Consider the following 15,160-nt stretch of genomic DNA (forward strand, 5'->3'; position numbering starts at 1 on the left):
ATTCTTAAAAAAATATTGTAGTTTTTTTTTTATTATTATAGTAAGACTTGTTTATTTTATTTTTTTTACAAAAGTTAGTTTTTTTTACATTTTTTTTATTACTTCTGTTTTGCATTTTTGAACTGGATAACTTACTAACACATTGTTTGCGAGACAAGCTTATAATACTGTAGAGAGCGGGGGACGCTTATAACCGTTATAACGATAACTGATTACTTTTGGTAGAGCACAAGACATGCCAAAAAAAATTGTACAGATCGGAATTGGTTTGCAGTTACTTGTGATTAGTATACGACCCTAATTAGTATACTAATTAGGGTTGGGGTTGATGAAAAACCCGCCCGACAACAATGTCTCAATTATGATATAAACTTTTTAAATAAAATATAAAATAACCTGATATGTTCAGTTCTATTTTTGTGAGAAAACACAACCCAAGCATTAAGTGGTTGAATAGTTGCTAAAAACCACTATATACATATATGTATATATATATATATATATATATATATATATATATATATATATATATATATATATATATATATATATATATATATATATATATATATATATATATATATACATGGTGCCATGTCACATCAGTCTGCTTTCCACATCTTTTTATTAGAATACCTTTCAACTATTGCGACAGATTCACTGAAAGTTGATTCCTTTCTTTCCTCTACGGGTGACACTTTGTATGCCACATTTTCTTTCACTTTTGGCCTACAGATTATATTCTTAATATTCTGGAACGGCAGGTCAAAAAGCAGCGTCAAAAGGATGGAAAAGAAAGCCACCATCAACAACTCCTTGTAGTTCATCTGAAATTTGAAATAATTAATTTTATTTACAACGTTTTGAGTGTGTCCAAATACTTGTTCACAAAATCTGGATTATCTCCAATTGCAGGAGTTATTTTCATATTATTTTTGACATTTCATCAAAGGTGAAGAAGAATATGGAAGTCTGGGCATTTACGGGACTGACGACCATGTGTGTGATTATAATCCAGGATTCGGACCTCACATACTGATAAAAGAGTTTCTGCTCAATAAAAAGCTTCTTTTCATCTCACCAGTAGATGTCTCTAGTGAAGTTCTAGTGATCCAAGAATAATGTTTCAAAATTGGTTCACATATATAGAACTTCCAAGAATGTGAGTAGTGTGGTTGTCAATAATGGGTAGAATTGGTGAATGTTGTAACATGTGTGTAAAGTGATCACTTAAACTAGTCTATGACAGTCGTCAGTCCCGTAAATGCCCAGACTTCCATATTTTTCTTCGTATTTGATGAGATGTCAAAAATAATAATTAATTTTATCATTCTTTCAGTGAATTAGTAAAATTTAATTTTTATCTTTTTTACGGAGTTTACCATTTGTCCGAAGAAGCTGTACATGTCTGTTGTCCGCATTATTCCGATGTAGTAGAAGAATACCGGGAACTGTGTCAGATACACGGCGTAACTTAGTCTCGTCCACACCACAAAGCCTTTCCAAGAAAATATCCTTCCGATGTAGCCTGCAAATAAGTGTTTGACTCAAATATGAATATTGACAAATATCATATAAGGATTAAGTACTATTTAGGAAATAATAAATATTTATTTTATTCTTAATTTTATAATAATACATTTATTTCCTTAAAATAAATACATATCGCTCACTCCTTTCAACAACGTCGTATATCAAAAAACTTGATTTTTCAGGTCATTTTTAAATTTAAATTTTTGTTATTACATATATTCTTAAGAATATAATAAAATGTATTAAAAATAAATATCAAGCCACTTATTGAGCTTTATACTGTGCAATAGATCTTTTTAGGTAAAACCTGAAGGTTTTTCCTCCATTTGAAAAATATTTAGTATATTTAAAAAAAGAATTAAACAATACCTTTTCTTAAAAATGCAAAAAGAACACTTTCTGCCCTGTAGCGGTTACCCGCTATTTACATATTAAGTCAAAACTTTGCCCTTTTTGCTTGGATATAGTACATTTTCTGGGCAATGCGAAAATATGCACAAGTAAAAATTGACGATTTTCTATATATATGATGTTGTTGAAAGGAGTGAGCGATATGTATATTTAGCCAATTTTAGTTATCCTTAAGAATGGATATAAAGTCAAGCTTATCGAAGTCTTTTCATTCCAATCCAGTTCCTCATTAATCCTTTGCCCATACCACATATGGACAAAAATGAGCCTTTGCGGATTTGCCCATACTAAGTACAGGACTAAGAAATATGTACCTCAAACTGATATTACCAGTGACGGTGGTCGTAGCAGATTATAATGGAGTTATGGACTAGAAATTACCATGGACTGGTACCTGAAGCGGAGGGCTGATCACCTTTCCTTCATGTATAAACGATCAAGATAACACTGCGTTTATATGACAGTGCCCTATGCACCATTTGAGTGCGGATAAGGGTTTTATATATTTATATATGGACTAGAAAACTAGATGGAAAGCCTTTGTACACCCAAATCAGTTTTGAAAGTAGTCAAAAATTTTCCTAGTTTAAACATTCAATAAATAACATAAAAATCCTTTTTGAAAAACTAGAAAATTAAACACCGAACGAATGTGAGTGAAACAATGAATGTTAGATGTACAAATGGTGACATAATGAAAGAATGTAAGGCTGAGATAAGCATTATCGATAAAATTACCAAACCATCTCAATACACCTGTATTGAGATGGTTTTTGAATGTGAATCGAATGAATGAAGAAAGAACAGTAAAACAAATTGATAAGGTGAATGTGGTTGGTAATAGAAGCAGAGGAAAACCGGTATGATCAAGTATTTCAAATACTCAAATGTGGAATAATCGGCGGATAAGTTCATACATACATTATCATACACTATATGTTCATACATTCATGCATGTCCTCATGGATATACATGAATGTGGAAGAGGCGAAGATTGTTTGCAAAGATAGATTGGTGCGGCATTCCATTCTCTCTGTCTCTATCCCTGCGGAAAGTGGTATGATGGTTAGTTAGTTAGTTAGTCATGGTTAGTGAGGATATAGCCTCACTTGGGATTTTTTTTAAAACTTGTTTTCCCTACTGTTATATCCGTGATGCTGAGTGTAAACGATCCAGCCGAATCCCAGACACCAGGTGATGGGAGTGAAGGCGGCATAGGCAGCCGCGGGAAGGGCCCAGTACCGGTAACCCACGCGGCCCATCCCGGCCGGGACTATCACGGAGATGAAGAACATCACCGCACAAGCCGACCATCCCGCTTTCAGTTGGCGCTGCAACAAGAAAAACTTTTTTTTTTAAATTCAGTTTTACTTAGTATTTACTAAGTTTTAAACACCGAAAATGATGCAGAATGCATCGAAATACGTATCACAATAGGTTTTAAGAAATAATGGTATTTACTAAGTAAAATTTAAATTAAAAATGGATAGATTTACCACAAAGTGACTGCCGAATCAATTAATGAAATTACAAGATTTTTCTTCGCACTTTTAACACTTTAAGCTGGGTATCGACATCGCAGGAGGCCAATCCCTCTTAACCTGTCCGGGAGTGAATTTCTGCGGACAAAACTGTATCTGGGGAGTCAGTTTTCTTGCTTTATTTTTTAAACTTATTGTAATTTTAAATTATAGTCGATGCTTATAAACTTTTTTTAATTACACCAGTAAACATGATTTATCGAAGCATCGATAATTTTGCCGTAAATAATTTTTTAAACATGTTTTGATATAAATCATGTCATAAATCATATTTTGTATTGGCCGTACATGTACGGCTATACTCCTTTGAGGAAAATTTGGTATGGCCGTACATGTACGGCCATACTCCCGGACAGGTTAAAAACAGGCCACAAGGCCTACACCAAGATGAAGAAGAAGAAGAACTTTTTATACATTGTTTACGGGAAACGCTTGAAAACAAATGTCTTTTACATACTGTTGGTAGAGAGTGGAAGACGCTTATAAGCGTTCTATTTGCCTACTTTTGGTAGAGCGCGAGAGACACTAAAAAATATTATACAGATCGGAATTAGGTTTGCAGACACTTTTCGTCTGAAAATATCAAGCGTCTGCTTGAGAACATAATTTTCCGATTATTTATTCATAATGCTGAGATAAATAATAATATAAATAACTAAAGTGGAAAATAATAATAATAATAATAAATAATAATAATAAAGTGGAAAAACTGAGATTTTTGAACAAAGATTTGAACATACTCTAAATGTGGAGGTCCTGAACAAAACTTTACATTTCCATTAGAAATAATTTTAAGTAGTCAGGAATTCTAGCTTGTAAAATTGTTATGTTTCGGTGAGATTTAATGATTTTATATTGGTTTAACACAGAATTGGTCACGTTTTGTCGCAACTTTAATGACGATTTTTGGAATTTTTGTACAATATTGAAAATGTTTTTTTTTTTTGGTGAGGACCTCAACAAATATTGTCACTAAGATTCGTTGCATTTGCAAAGTTACAGTACATCATTTGTAAAGTTACAGTGTGTAAACAGATAAAACCAGTAATAAATAAGATTTTCGGTTTGAGCCAGTTTTGATAACAATTTACTGGGTCTTGTCATTAGTGTAATAATCTGATGGTCAGTGAGGTGATGAGGTATGTAATATTATAATTACATCAGAGAGTCGGGTAGTCGGCTCATGCCTCAAGAGGAGTCCCAACAGCAGCCCCATGATGTACACCGTGGATCTGTGAGCCGGCAAGATGTACATGTAGTCTGCAGTCCTAAACAGTTGGCTGACCCTGAAAATAACGAAAAGTTTAATTTGTGGAAGACTGACAGTTATATTAAGTTTTTCCTCAGCACAATCAAGAAGACTGGGTGAGGAACAAAACAATATCGAATGAGGCACACAGGCCTTAAACAATGTGTTGATAATTCCTTATGAGTTATCACAAGTTCAATGTCATATTGTTATTCACCCAGTCTTCTGAGTTCTTCTTCTTATTATGGTGCCTCAACCAGCCCCGACCACCATGGACAAATGTACCGCGGACGAACGTGACGCCACCACGTCATCGCGGACGAACATGCCGTCACCAAACCATTAAAAGGACTGACAACTGAGAGTACATTCTCTCACGTCGCCCAGCCGCCGGAGCGACTTGGTCTACCTCCAGTTACCTGTTACAGCATAGTCATTTCAATAAACTAGGTGCACCGATTGATTTTTTCGAATTTCTAGGAAAAGTGTCAACAATACACGAAAAATAAAGCATTGTGTTTGTATTTATACCGTTTTGTATTATGCTTGCATAAAACCACAAAAAAAATTATGGCGGTTTTTTTAAATTAAAAATATATAAGTATTTATTTTATTAAAAAGGAATAAGCAAAGCGTTTGTTTTAGATGCTTTTCTGCAGGTAGGATAGTAAGGATAGAGAAGGTTAATGTGAAAAATACATCACAAACACCCAGAGACCATTCGAATCTTTATTGAATTCATTTTGCGATTGGCCCAATCGAACCCGCTATGTTTCTCAGTCTATGCCACAGTGCCTGCCTATATAGATAAGTTTTCCCTAGATAAAATAGATTTTTAGATAGACTTAAATTGGTATCAGTATAGCACACAAGCAGTTTTTTTATGGCCGTGCCCATATATCGGCACAGCACTCAAGGAACATAGTCATAGGACAAGTGTCATGGTGATTAAATGGCATGTAGCATTTAGATGGTTAATGGGGCTAATAAAATGTTACTTACGATGTTCCGAAGTGGACAAAGTTGGCCAGTTCCATTGTGTACGACACATAGAACCTCGCAAGAGTCGCTAGTGACGCCACCGAGATGAGAGCTATCACACTTGTCTTCATCTTGTCCGGTCGAGTGGCCAACCAGAGGGCAACTGGAACTCCCAACACAAACAGCTGGGTGTCTATGCCAATGTGGTGCGTGTGAGTGAGGCACTGTAATACAAAATAAAACATTCAAAATACTACACAGAACCTACTCTAAACTATGTAATTTTTACAATTTGCCTCTGTTGTGTAGTGGTTAGCCATGCTACAGGTCTTAGGTTCGATTTCCTTCTTCTTCCATCCTTCATCCGCATTCAGTAGTAGTACATAGGGCACTGCATCAATTTTATGCAATGTTGAGTTGATTGTTGATAGCCGTATTCCACAGAATATAAAAAATTTTAAGACACTTTTTTCTACAAGAAATTGCCTCCAAAAGTCAAATGCGTCTTCATTCAGTAATAGGAATCGTACAATAAAAAAAATGTAGTCCACCACACAACACCACATATGCATTTGTAGTACACAAAAACACACTACAATTGTGTAATGCGATGTTTTCTGAGGCAAACAGAGAACAAAAGTGATTTCCAGTGGTTAAAACCACTTTAAAAAAGGTCAGTTCAGTTTTATAAACTAACATTTTTCAAAACAAAAATGTTTGGTTTTGCAATCTAATGGTAAAAATGTTTTTTGAATAATTGCTTTAAAATTCAGGTGTGTCTTATAGTCCATAAAATACGGTATATGAAGGCAGTCAGAAAGAGATCAGTCTTATGCTTCCACGGTCCAGGGTAATATTAAATAAATATTACAGTGAAAGAACACTTATATTTATTTTAACCTCCTTAGGAATCGAACCCAGAACCTCTAGAGCAGTGGTTCTTAACCTGGGTTCGATGGAACCCCAGGGGTTCGGTGAGTCAGACTCCTGGGTTCGGCGGAGGTCAAAATACACACCGGACTTATTGTGCGACATATTGATTTATCCAATGGATCTAGTATATTATATGAAAGGAATATATCAAATATTATAAAAAATTATATGACATACGATATATTCATTTATCCAATAGATCTAGTATATTATTTAAGAGGAATATATTATATCAATCTAACAATATATTTTTCCATTAAGGGTTCGGTGAACGGGCATATGAAACTGGTGGAGTTCCGTACCTTCAACACGGTTAAGAACCACTGCTCTAGAGCGTAGTAGCTAAATGCGGTAACCACTACTCTACGGACAATTTCCTGAGAGGTCAAAATAAATTTAAAGGATTATTCACACTAATACTTATTTAACATTACCCTACACTGGTGCCACTTTGATATCTAAAATTTCAGACATTCTAAAGTTCTCACCATGTTTTCAAAGCCAAAGTAGTTGTGCAGGAAGAGCATGTTCCTCCACCAGTGCTGGCGGCAGATGTGCGCATGATGTGTGACGACCAGCGGCCACTGGGGACCCGACCCCAGCCACGGCAGCACCCAGCTGCAGAACAGAATCAGGGCTCCAAGAGGCGGGACTATCCTGTCAATCAAATGTGGGATTTCAAATTAAACACCGTTTAAATATGATATATTTTAGGCGTTTAGGCGTTTGAAAACCATATCTTATTATAGCACCATTGCTACAGAAGCATTTTGGGGGTTCATTGGTCGTAACATATAGAGAACAACGAGATATTAAGCAGTGCTGAGGAGTCTAGATGCTTACTAAATAAAGTAACATACAGCGAGTCAAATGGATAGGCCATAATAAAGGACACCCAGGCCTGCTTCTTACGATTGCGGAAGGCATGTGCGAAAGCACAAACTATAGAGGATGACGCCGCTTAGTACCTACATGGATGGAATTATATCAGACATGCATTGTAGCAGATATGCTGAGTTAAAGAGACAAGTGGAGACTCACCATGAAAGAAACAAACCAATCATCACACAGATTGAAACCCACGAAGAATATGGTATGGGGAGTGGCTGGAGGATGAGATTTGAGCAATGAAAATCCATCATAATGGATCTTTATAGCTTGCATCAAGTATCTAAATCTAACATTGATTCATTCTAGAACCTAAAAGTTCTCATTTAGAGTATTAATTGAGCACTTTTACTGCAGAATATTAAATTAGCACTTTTATATCGAATTCGGAACAGACAGTCAAATGTAGAGCGGACACCACAATAGCAAAAAAAAACCTAAGAGTGTCAGAAATGAAAACTCTTAGGAGCATATCTAGCAAGAGTCTACGAGATAGAATAAGGAACACCAGGATAACAGAAATATGCAAAATCGAAGATGTCGTTGGGTGGGGAAGGCAACGAAGGAGATATTGGTATGCGCATGTGAGGAGAATGGAACCATCCAGACTCCCCCACATTGCATTATACGGCTAACCCAAAGATAGATGACTCCTGGGCAGACCACCAAAGAAATGGATTGATAGCTGGGAATCGACATCGCAGGAAGCTAATCCCTCTTAAAAACAGGCGACAGCAAAAAGAACAAGACGTTTACCATATGAAAATGATTTGTCTTGTAAAATAATACCTAAATAATCTCCCAAGGTATTCTTGCCAGATGTTGATGTCCTGTCCTCTCCTGGAGCGGCCCAAGAAGGAGTAGCAAGTCAGGAGACCACTGAACATGATGAAGGGGTCAGTGTATAGACTCGCCCCACGGCCAATCACACTCCAAGACTGTCCCAACAACTAAAAAAGAACAAAACTTTTATTTGGAATATAAAATATGGTTGTTTTTTATCAATTATAGTTTAATTAGACTAGTAATGTAATTGTTCTGCCTCTGGAGCAAGTCAAGTTAGTAAACACAGTTTGCTTCCATGACGGTGTCAAAATAAATATTAATACACTAAGAATGGGTATTTTTACACCTGCGGGATTTGATAATTATGTACATATAGTTAAGACGTTAACAAAGAGATTGGTATATAATATTCATATAAAAACATAATAGTATAACTCCTTTTTTTCTGCCTTTGAAATGAGGCCGGCGCAGAAGGTAAAAATACCCTTCCCGTCCTTAAGCGTCAATCGACCTAACGGGTAAAAATACCTTTCCCGTCTTTGGTGTGATTTTCCACTTTGATATTGATTTCATATAACCCTGGACAGTACCTGAAGTGAAAAGTTGAGCACCTTGCCTTTACGTATCCAACTACTTCCCAATCTACCCCGATCGTAAACTAGGGCAAGTAGTATTTATTGCATTGGCGAGCTTGCCAAATGGTTAATGTATTAATTTTAAATGAAACACAGATTTTAAATTAGTACATTAATTAAAATGGAGTTCAACAAATTTAATGCTAAATCAATAAATAAATTGCCAAATGGTATTCCAACTTATCGGTAGTGCTTTGCCCGAGCAATATATTGATATATTTGTATTTATTGACTTACCCGAGCGGTGTTTGGACAGTCATTTCCACTTGTTGGTGATGATTTTCTTCAGTGATAAAATTTCTGGCCAAAATTCAACTGTTAATTAGTTAATCTCTAAAATATGGCCATGTCAATAAATTCTTCCTTTCCCAGAAAACAAATATAAGGGTACATACCTACATCCCCCATTAGTGACTGTTGTCTCCCATAAATTATTGCTGCACATGTTAAAACTGTCACTTAGAATTGTATAGCTACATAAGGACCGTAGTCCATTTGATCTTCACATTCGTTTGATAATCCCCTAACAAGGCGAAACAATTGTCACAATATAATTTTTTATGTGTTTTTTGTTAATAAAATACAACTTAGTAGACTCAAAAAATCTGTGTTTGATTTAAAATTAATACATAAATGTTAATTAGTTAATGATAAAGAGAATACTGCACCATGATATCTCATGGTGCAGATGAGGGTTTGAAGAAGTAGTATTCACCTGTGCCATTTCTGTCCTGTTGATGAACGGAATGAAGAAGACTGCCATACATTTGTGTGACAAGATGAGCATCAGTGCATTAAGGCATCGGATTCCATGGACGGCCTGAATGTCATCTCCTGAACGCTTCGTAGAAAATAGTGTTTTCATATTTCTTTGTAGAGAGAAACTCATCACTAGTTCATCTGAAAGATTTAGTGATTTTAACTCAAGCGTCTCTAGGTATAAATTACATTTAAATTAAACTATGGTGGCTTCTTAGTAACTGGTATAAATCAATAGATACAGTGGAACATCTCATAACGAGCACCTCTCATAATGAATAATTTGCGTAACGAGCAAAAAAAATGTGAAAAAGCGAGCGATGTTTCGCATTATGAGTAACAGAGGAAGGGCAAGTCCCTTTTTCACAACATTCTCTTGTGAACTGGGACTTTCGCGGCTTGGGAAGAAGGTTTACCAAGAGGACCCTCACTTCTGCTTGGAAAAAACTTTGGCCAGAGAGCGTTGTCAAATGTGATTATGAAACAGTAACTGTGGAGTCAAGGTGATTGTGTTTTTATCCAATATCATACATAAATCAATTAAATTAAAAATTTACATTGATTTGCGTTAAAAAATAAACAAGTATTACACAAGATCATGTTTTATTCCTGATTCATACTAACTAAATAGTTTCACCAATACGTTGAAACAAATGTATATTATAAATATTATATATTTTTTCTCTGCTTTAAATCCGGTACCTGAAGCGGAGGGCTGATCACCTTTCCTTCATGTGTAAACGATCAAGATAACACTGTGTTTATATGACGCAGTGCCCTATGCACCATTGGGGTGCGGATAAGGGTTTTATTATTATTATTATTAAATCCTTAATTTCAACTATCTCTTCTTCCTAACCTCCTATATAATACAAATTTAAATATGTAACCTTGTTGTCTTTTGGTAATATTTGTTAATTTCTTTATGTATAAATTTCAACTTACGGGCTTTCTTTCCATTCACTTCATAGTAGGTTGCTACCAGAGAAATGGCTATGAATCCGATAAAAATTGACCTACAATGATACAATAACATTATCACAACAGTCAAACGTAAAAGTAAAAATGGCACTTTATAAATTATCTATCAAAAGTTGTTATTATAATAATAAAAATGTTGTAGATATTTTTTTAAATAAAATGTATTATATCAAAATTCAGCTTCTGTTTGTGTCCCCAAAACTCTATTTGATAAATAGTAAATGGAAAAAGTATTTCTATTTTTGTTTTGACATTCACTTTGTGTGGTAAGACATTAATAAATTATACTTAAAACACTAGTTTTTTTCCACTGTTCGGAGCTAGAGATGCTTTTAAAACTAGTAACAATATAATACATACTCAAGTGGTAAAAAAGAAGTGTTTTATTTATAATTTTAAAAAGTATTTGATGGATTGACTTCAATTTTATTACAAACGTAGCCATATGCTGAATCAGATAAATGAATCTGGCCTTTAAAAATGAAAAAGCTCCTTTCACTGCACTATCCTACGCACTTCTGAGATTGAATTAGCGTCAGAAGAAGATGGAGAAGAAATTTGCTCCCTTTCCACGGTAAACATTTATGTTTCTGCATGGATTAATAATTTGGAAATAAACCTCACCCTGTGATAATAGTTCCGACTGGTATTTTGGTTTCCTGGTCAACTTGGCACATCTGGGGCTCAACTAGCACTTCGGCCGCAACGCTGGCATTCCCCGTGTGTCCTGCGAGTATGTGCTCAACTCCTCTCTGCACGTCCGAGTGGGTGCATGCACTCGGCACGCACAGCCCCCAGTTTATTGAGGAGAATCTCGGCACTCGGTGACCCGGCTGGAAACAATACAATAGTTAATTTTTTTTTAAATGAAATACTTATAACCACCTAATTGATTACAACATTTTGAGTGTGTCCAAACACTTGTTCACAAAATCTGGATTATCTCCAATTACAGGAGTTATTTTCATATTATTTTTTGACATCTCATCAAAAATGAAGAAGAATATGGAAGTCTGGGCATTTACGGGGCTGACGACCGTCATAGGCTGGTTTAAGTGATCACTTTACACACGTATAAGATAGGATAATATAAGAGTTTATATATATATATATATATATATATATATATATATATATATATATATATATATATATATATATATATATAATATAAGAGTTTCTGCTTAATAAAAAAGCTTCTTTACATCTCACCAATAGATGTCTCTAGTGAAGTTCTAGTGATTCAAGAACAAGGTTTCTAAATTGGTTCATATATATAGAACTTCCAAGAATTTGAGTAGTGTGGTTGTCAATAATGGGTAGAATTGGTGAATGTTACACGTGTGTAAAGTGATCACTTAAACCAGCCTATGACGATCGTCAGCCCCGTAAAAGCCCAGACTTCCATATTCTTCTTCATCTTTGATGAGATGTCAAAAAATAACACCTAATTGATTAATGAGTTTTATTTCGTTACACATGACTAGTTTTGAAAACAAACAGACGTTTTCATCTACAGGTGAAAAGTAAAACTAGTAGTTTATAACATAATTTTTGGGTACGATAAATGGTCTTGGTCATAGGTCAGCAAAGTGTGGATTCAGGACCGCATGGGGCTTTTTGACTTTTCAAGTGCAGCTCCGGCATAAATATGCGCAGGAAGAACCTTCGACTCTGTGTATTCATGCGAACAATATTTTTCATGCATGAACCTAATTATTTAATATTTTCATCCATGAACCTTGTGTCCATTTGGACAAAAGTTTAATTTGTTTTGTTATTTAGTGTTTCGCCATTCAATTTGTGGTAAAATATGATTCAATTACAATTCAAACACTTGTTTTTTACCACTTGAGTATTGTATTATGTTACGAATAGTTTCGGAAGCTACAGGGACTTCTATCTACTCACACTACTACAGACATAATTTAAAATATATAAAGTTTATATATGTACAAGTAGATGGAAGCATCTATATCTTCCGAAACTAGTTGTAACAAAATATAACACACTCAAGTGGTAAAAAACTAGTGCTTTATTTGTAATTTAATAGTTTGTTTTGGATAACTATTTTAAAATATCATTTAAATTTACTTGAGAGGATTAAAAAGTATGTCATAAGTTAAATATGTGTTATTTATAAGTTTTCTGAACTTAACCCCATTTGTCTTACTAGCTCTTGCTTGGGTCTTGTATAACATAGTTTCACACAACACAGCATCTTCAGGAACTCATTTAACATGTTAACATTGGGAAATGTTAATATTTTCTTGAAGAAACTTACATCTCGCAATTCACTCCTAAACGAGTGGTAGGAATGAACCAGCTGGAAGATTTCCTTGACTGAGCTAGAGGCATTACTGGATAAGGTTAGCTGCAGAGATGCCAGGCAGTATTTCCCTTTGACGATAGTCCCCCTTCCTTGAACTAGAGATCCCTCACTTCGAACAGAAAGGCACTGGTCGATATCTCCATACTGGTTAATGTTGCCATTCAGGAAGCCAGATGGAATCTTGGCAGACGAATCATACACTGAAATGCAGATTAAATTGTTGTAATTAACAATAATGGAAGCTAAACTGGCAGTGCACAACGGAGTCCTGGTTCCAACTCTAATGTATGGAAGTGACACATGGAGTTGGCAAAAGAAGGATGAAAGTAGACTGAATGCAGTCGAAATGCGATCTCTCAGAAGAATGTGCAACAAAACGATGTATGATAGATGTGCGAATAGTGAAATAAGGAAGGAATGCAAAGCTGAGATAAGCATTATCGATAAAATTAAGAAAGGTGTGTTGAGATGGTTTGGACATGTAGAACGAATGAGTGAGGAAAGAACGGTAAAACAAATTTATGAGCGGGAAAAAAAGCAGAGGAAGACCGAGAAAAACATGGCACGATCAGGTATGCCAAATACTTGAAAGTGGTTAGGTTAGGAGTCGTAACAATCAGCGGGTATGTATGAGGAGATGCATGAACGTGGAAGAGGCGAAGAATGTTTGCAAGGACAGAGCGGTGTGGCGCTCTATTCTCTCTGCCTACCCCTGCGGTAAGCGGCGTGATGGTTAGTTAGTTTTTAGTTAGTTAGTTAATTAACAATAATTGTGAAAGGAATTTTTATTAATGTTTTACTTAGTAAATACCACTATTTCTTAAAATCTACTGTGACACGTGTTTCGATGCATTCCGCATCATTTTCAAACACCGTATGTGAAGCTAATTCTAAATTTTAGAGTTGGGTCCTTGGGACGTTGAAGGTTGAAGAGGGGGTAGTAGCTGTTTCTTATTTTTATTTATTAATTAAATTTTTTTTTTTTTTTTTATTTTTATTTCTTATCAGAGGGAACATAGACAAAAGGGGGGAGGCTTTAGTCATTGTCATATTGTTAATTATGGGTTTATTGTTATTTATATTCTTATGAATTTCTATTGTTTCAAAATGCTGCAGTTTATGGCTTTTCGTATTGATTATTTTTAGGATTTCTACGTTGTTGTGGTTAAATTTGTGATCATTATCTATTAAATGGTTAGCGAATTCCGAAAAATTATTATTTCTCAAACATAATTCATGTTCCCTGATTCTTGTTTTGAATTTTCGGGAAGTCATACCAATATACGAGCTTCCACAGTCGCAGTTTAATTTATATATGCCACTATTGTCCAATATATTTTCAGGATTATTTTGTGTTTTAAAGATTTTAGTTAAATTATTTTTTGTGTAAAATGCTGGTTTTATATTATTTGGGAATTTTTTGGTAATTTTATGTGATGTTTTATTTATGTAAATGATTCTTTTCCAGTTGGTTTTTACTTTTTCACTATACGTATCGGCTGAGTAGAGAAATGTTTTTGTTAAAATCTTTTTATTTTTACGCGCCAATATCGCGTCTATTATATTTGGGTTATAACCGTTATTGTAAGCAATTTGTTTAATTGTATTTATTTCTCTTTTGAACTTATTGTCATTTAATGGGAATTGTAGTGCTCTATGGATCATGGAGTTAAAGCTAGCTAGTTTATGATTAAGTGGATGGGCTGAACAAGAGGGAATTACAGTATCTGTATGTGTGGGCTTACGATATACATCAAAAGTAATTTTTTTATCTATAATTTCTAAACTGAGGTCTAAGAAATTGATTTGTTTACCTCCGTTATTTTCTAATGTAAATTGTATTTTATCGTTAAATATATTGATAAAATTTAGAAAGGAATCCAATTGTCTTGTTGTTCCTTCCCAAATTACCAATATATCGTCAACGTACCTGAACCAGTTTTTTACAAATTTGAGTAGGGGATGCTTAGACTTAAAGATTTCATTCTCTAAGTTATTTATGAAAATGTCCGCAAGAATTGGGGACAAAGGAGATCCCATGGGTAAGCCGTTAGATTGGACATATATTTTATTATTGAAATTAAAATAATTCTGATTAGTGCATACATCTAGTAGTTTAAGCATCTCCTTT

At 34.7% G+C, this 15,160-nt stretch overlaps 1 protein-coding gene across 2 annotated transcripts in view; it reads right to left on the reverse strand.

Annotated features, from left to right (window-relative positions):
• Positions 1-558: 558 nt before the first annotated feature.
• Positions 559-15,160, reverse strand: part of drd (drop dead) — a 40,356-nt gene continuing 25,754 nt past the window's right edge. For both annotated transcript variants that reach the window (XM_088263124.1, XM_088263123.1), the window contains exons 3-13: positions 12,982-13,229; positions 11,322-11,530; positions 10,662-10,732; positions 9,673-9,857; positions 8,326-8,486; positions 7,137-7,305; positions 5,737-5,939; positions 4,645-4,771; positions 3,086-3,275; positions 1,383-1,528; positions 559-827 (exon numbers count right to left, since the gene is read on the reverse strand). In XM_088263124.1, coding sequence (XP_088119250.1) covers positions 603-827; positions 1,383-1,528; positions 3,086-3,275; positions 4,645-4,771; positions 5,737-5,939; positions 7,137-7,305; positions 8,326-8,486; positions 9,673-9,857; positions 10,662-10,732; positions 11,322-11,530; positions 12,982-13,229 — 1,934 coding nt within the window. In that variant the 3' untranslated portion in view covers positions 559-602. The remainder of the gene's footprint in view (positions 828-1,382; positions 1,529-3,085; positions 3,276-4,644; positions 4,772-5,736; positions 5,940-7,136; positions 7,306-8,325; positions 8,487-9,672; positions 9,858-10,661; positions 10,733-11,321; positions 11,531-12,981; positions 13,230-15,160) is intronic.

This window comes from Brachycentrus maculatus, unplaced genomic scaffold (assembly GCF_059751285.1).
Source record: "Brachycentrus maculatus isolate JH-2025_06_01 unplaced genomic scaffold, ASM5975128v1 h1tg000196l, whole genome shotgun sequence".
NCBI classification, from domain to species: Eukaryota; Metazoa; Arthropoda; class Insecta; order Trichoptera; family Brachycentridae; genus Brachycentrus; species Brachycentrus maculatus.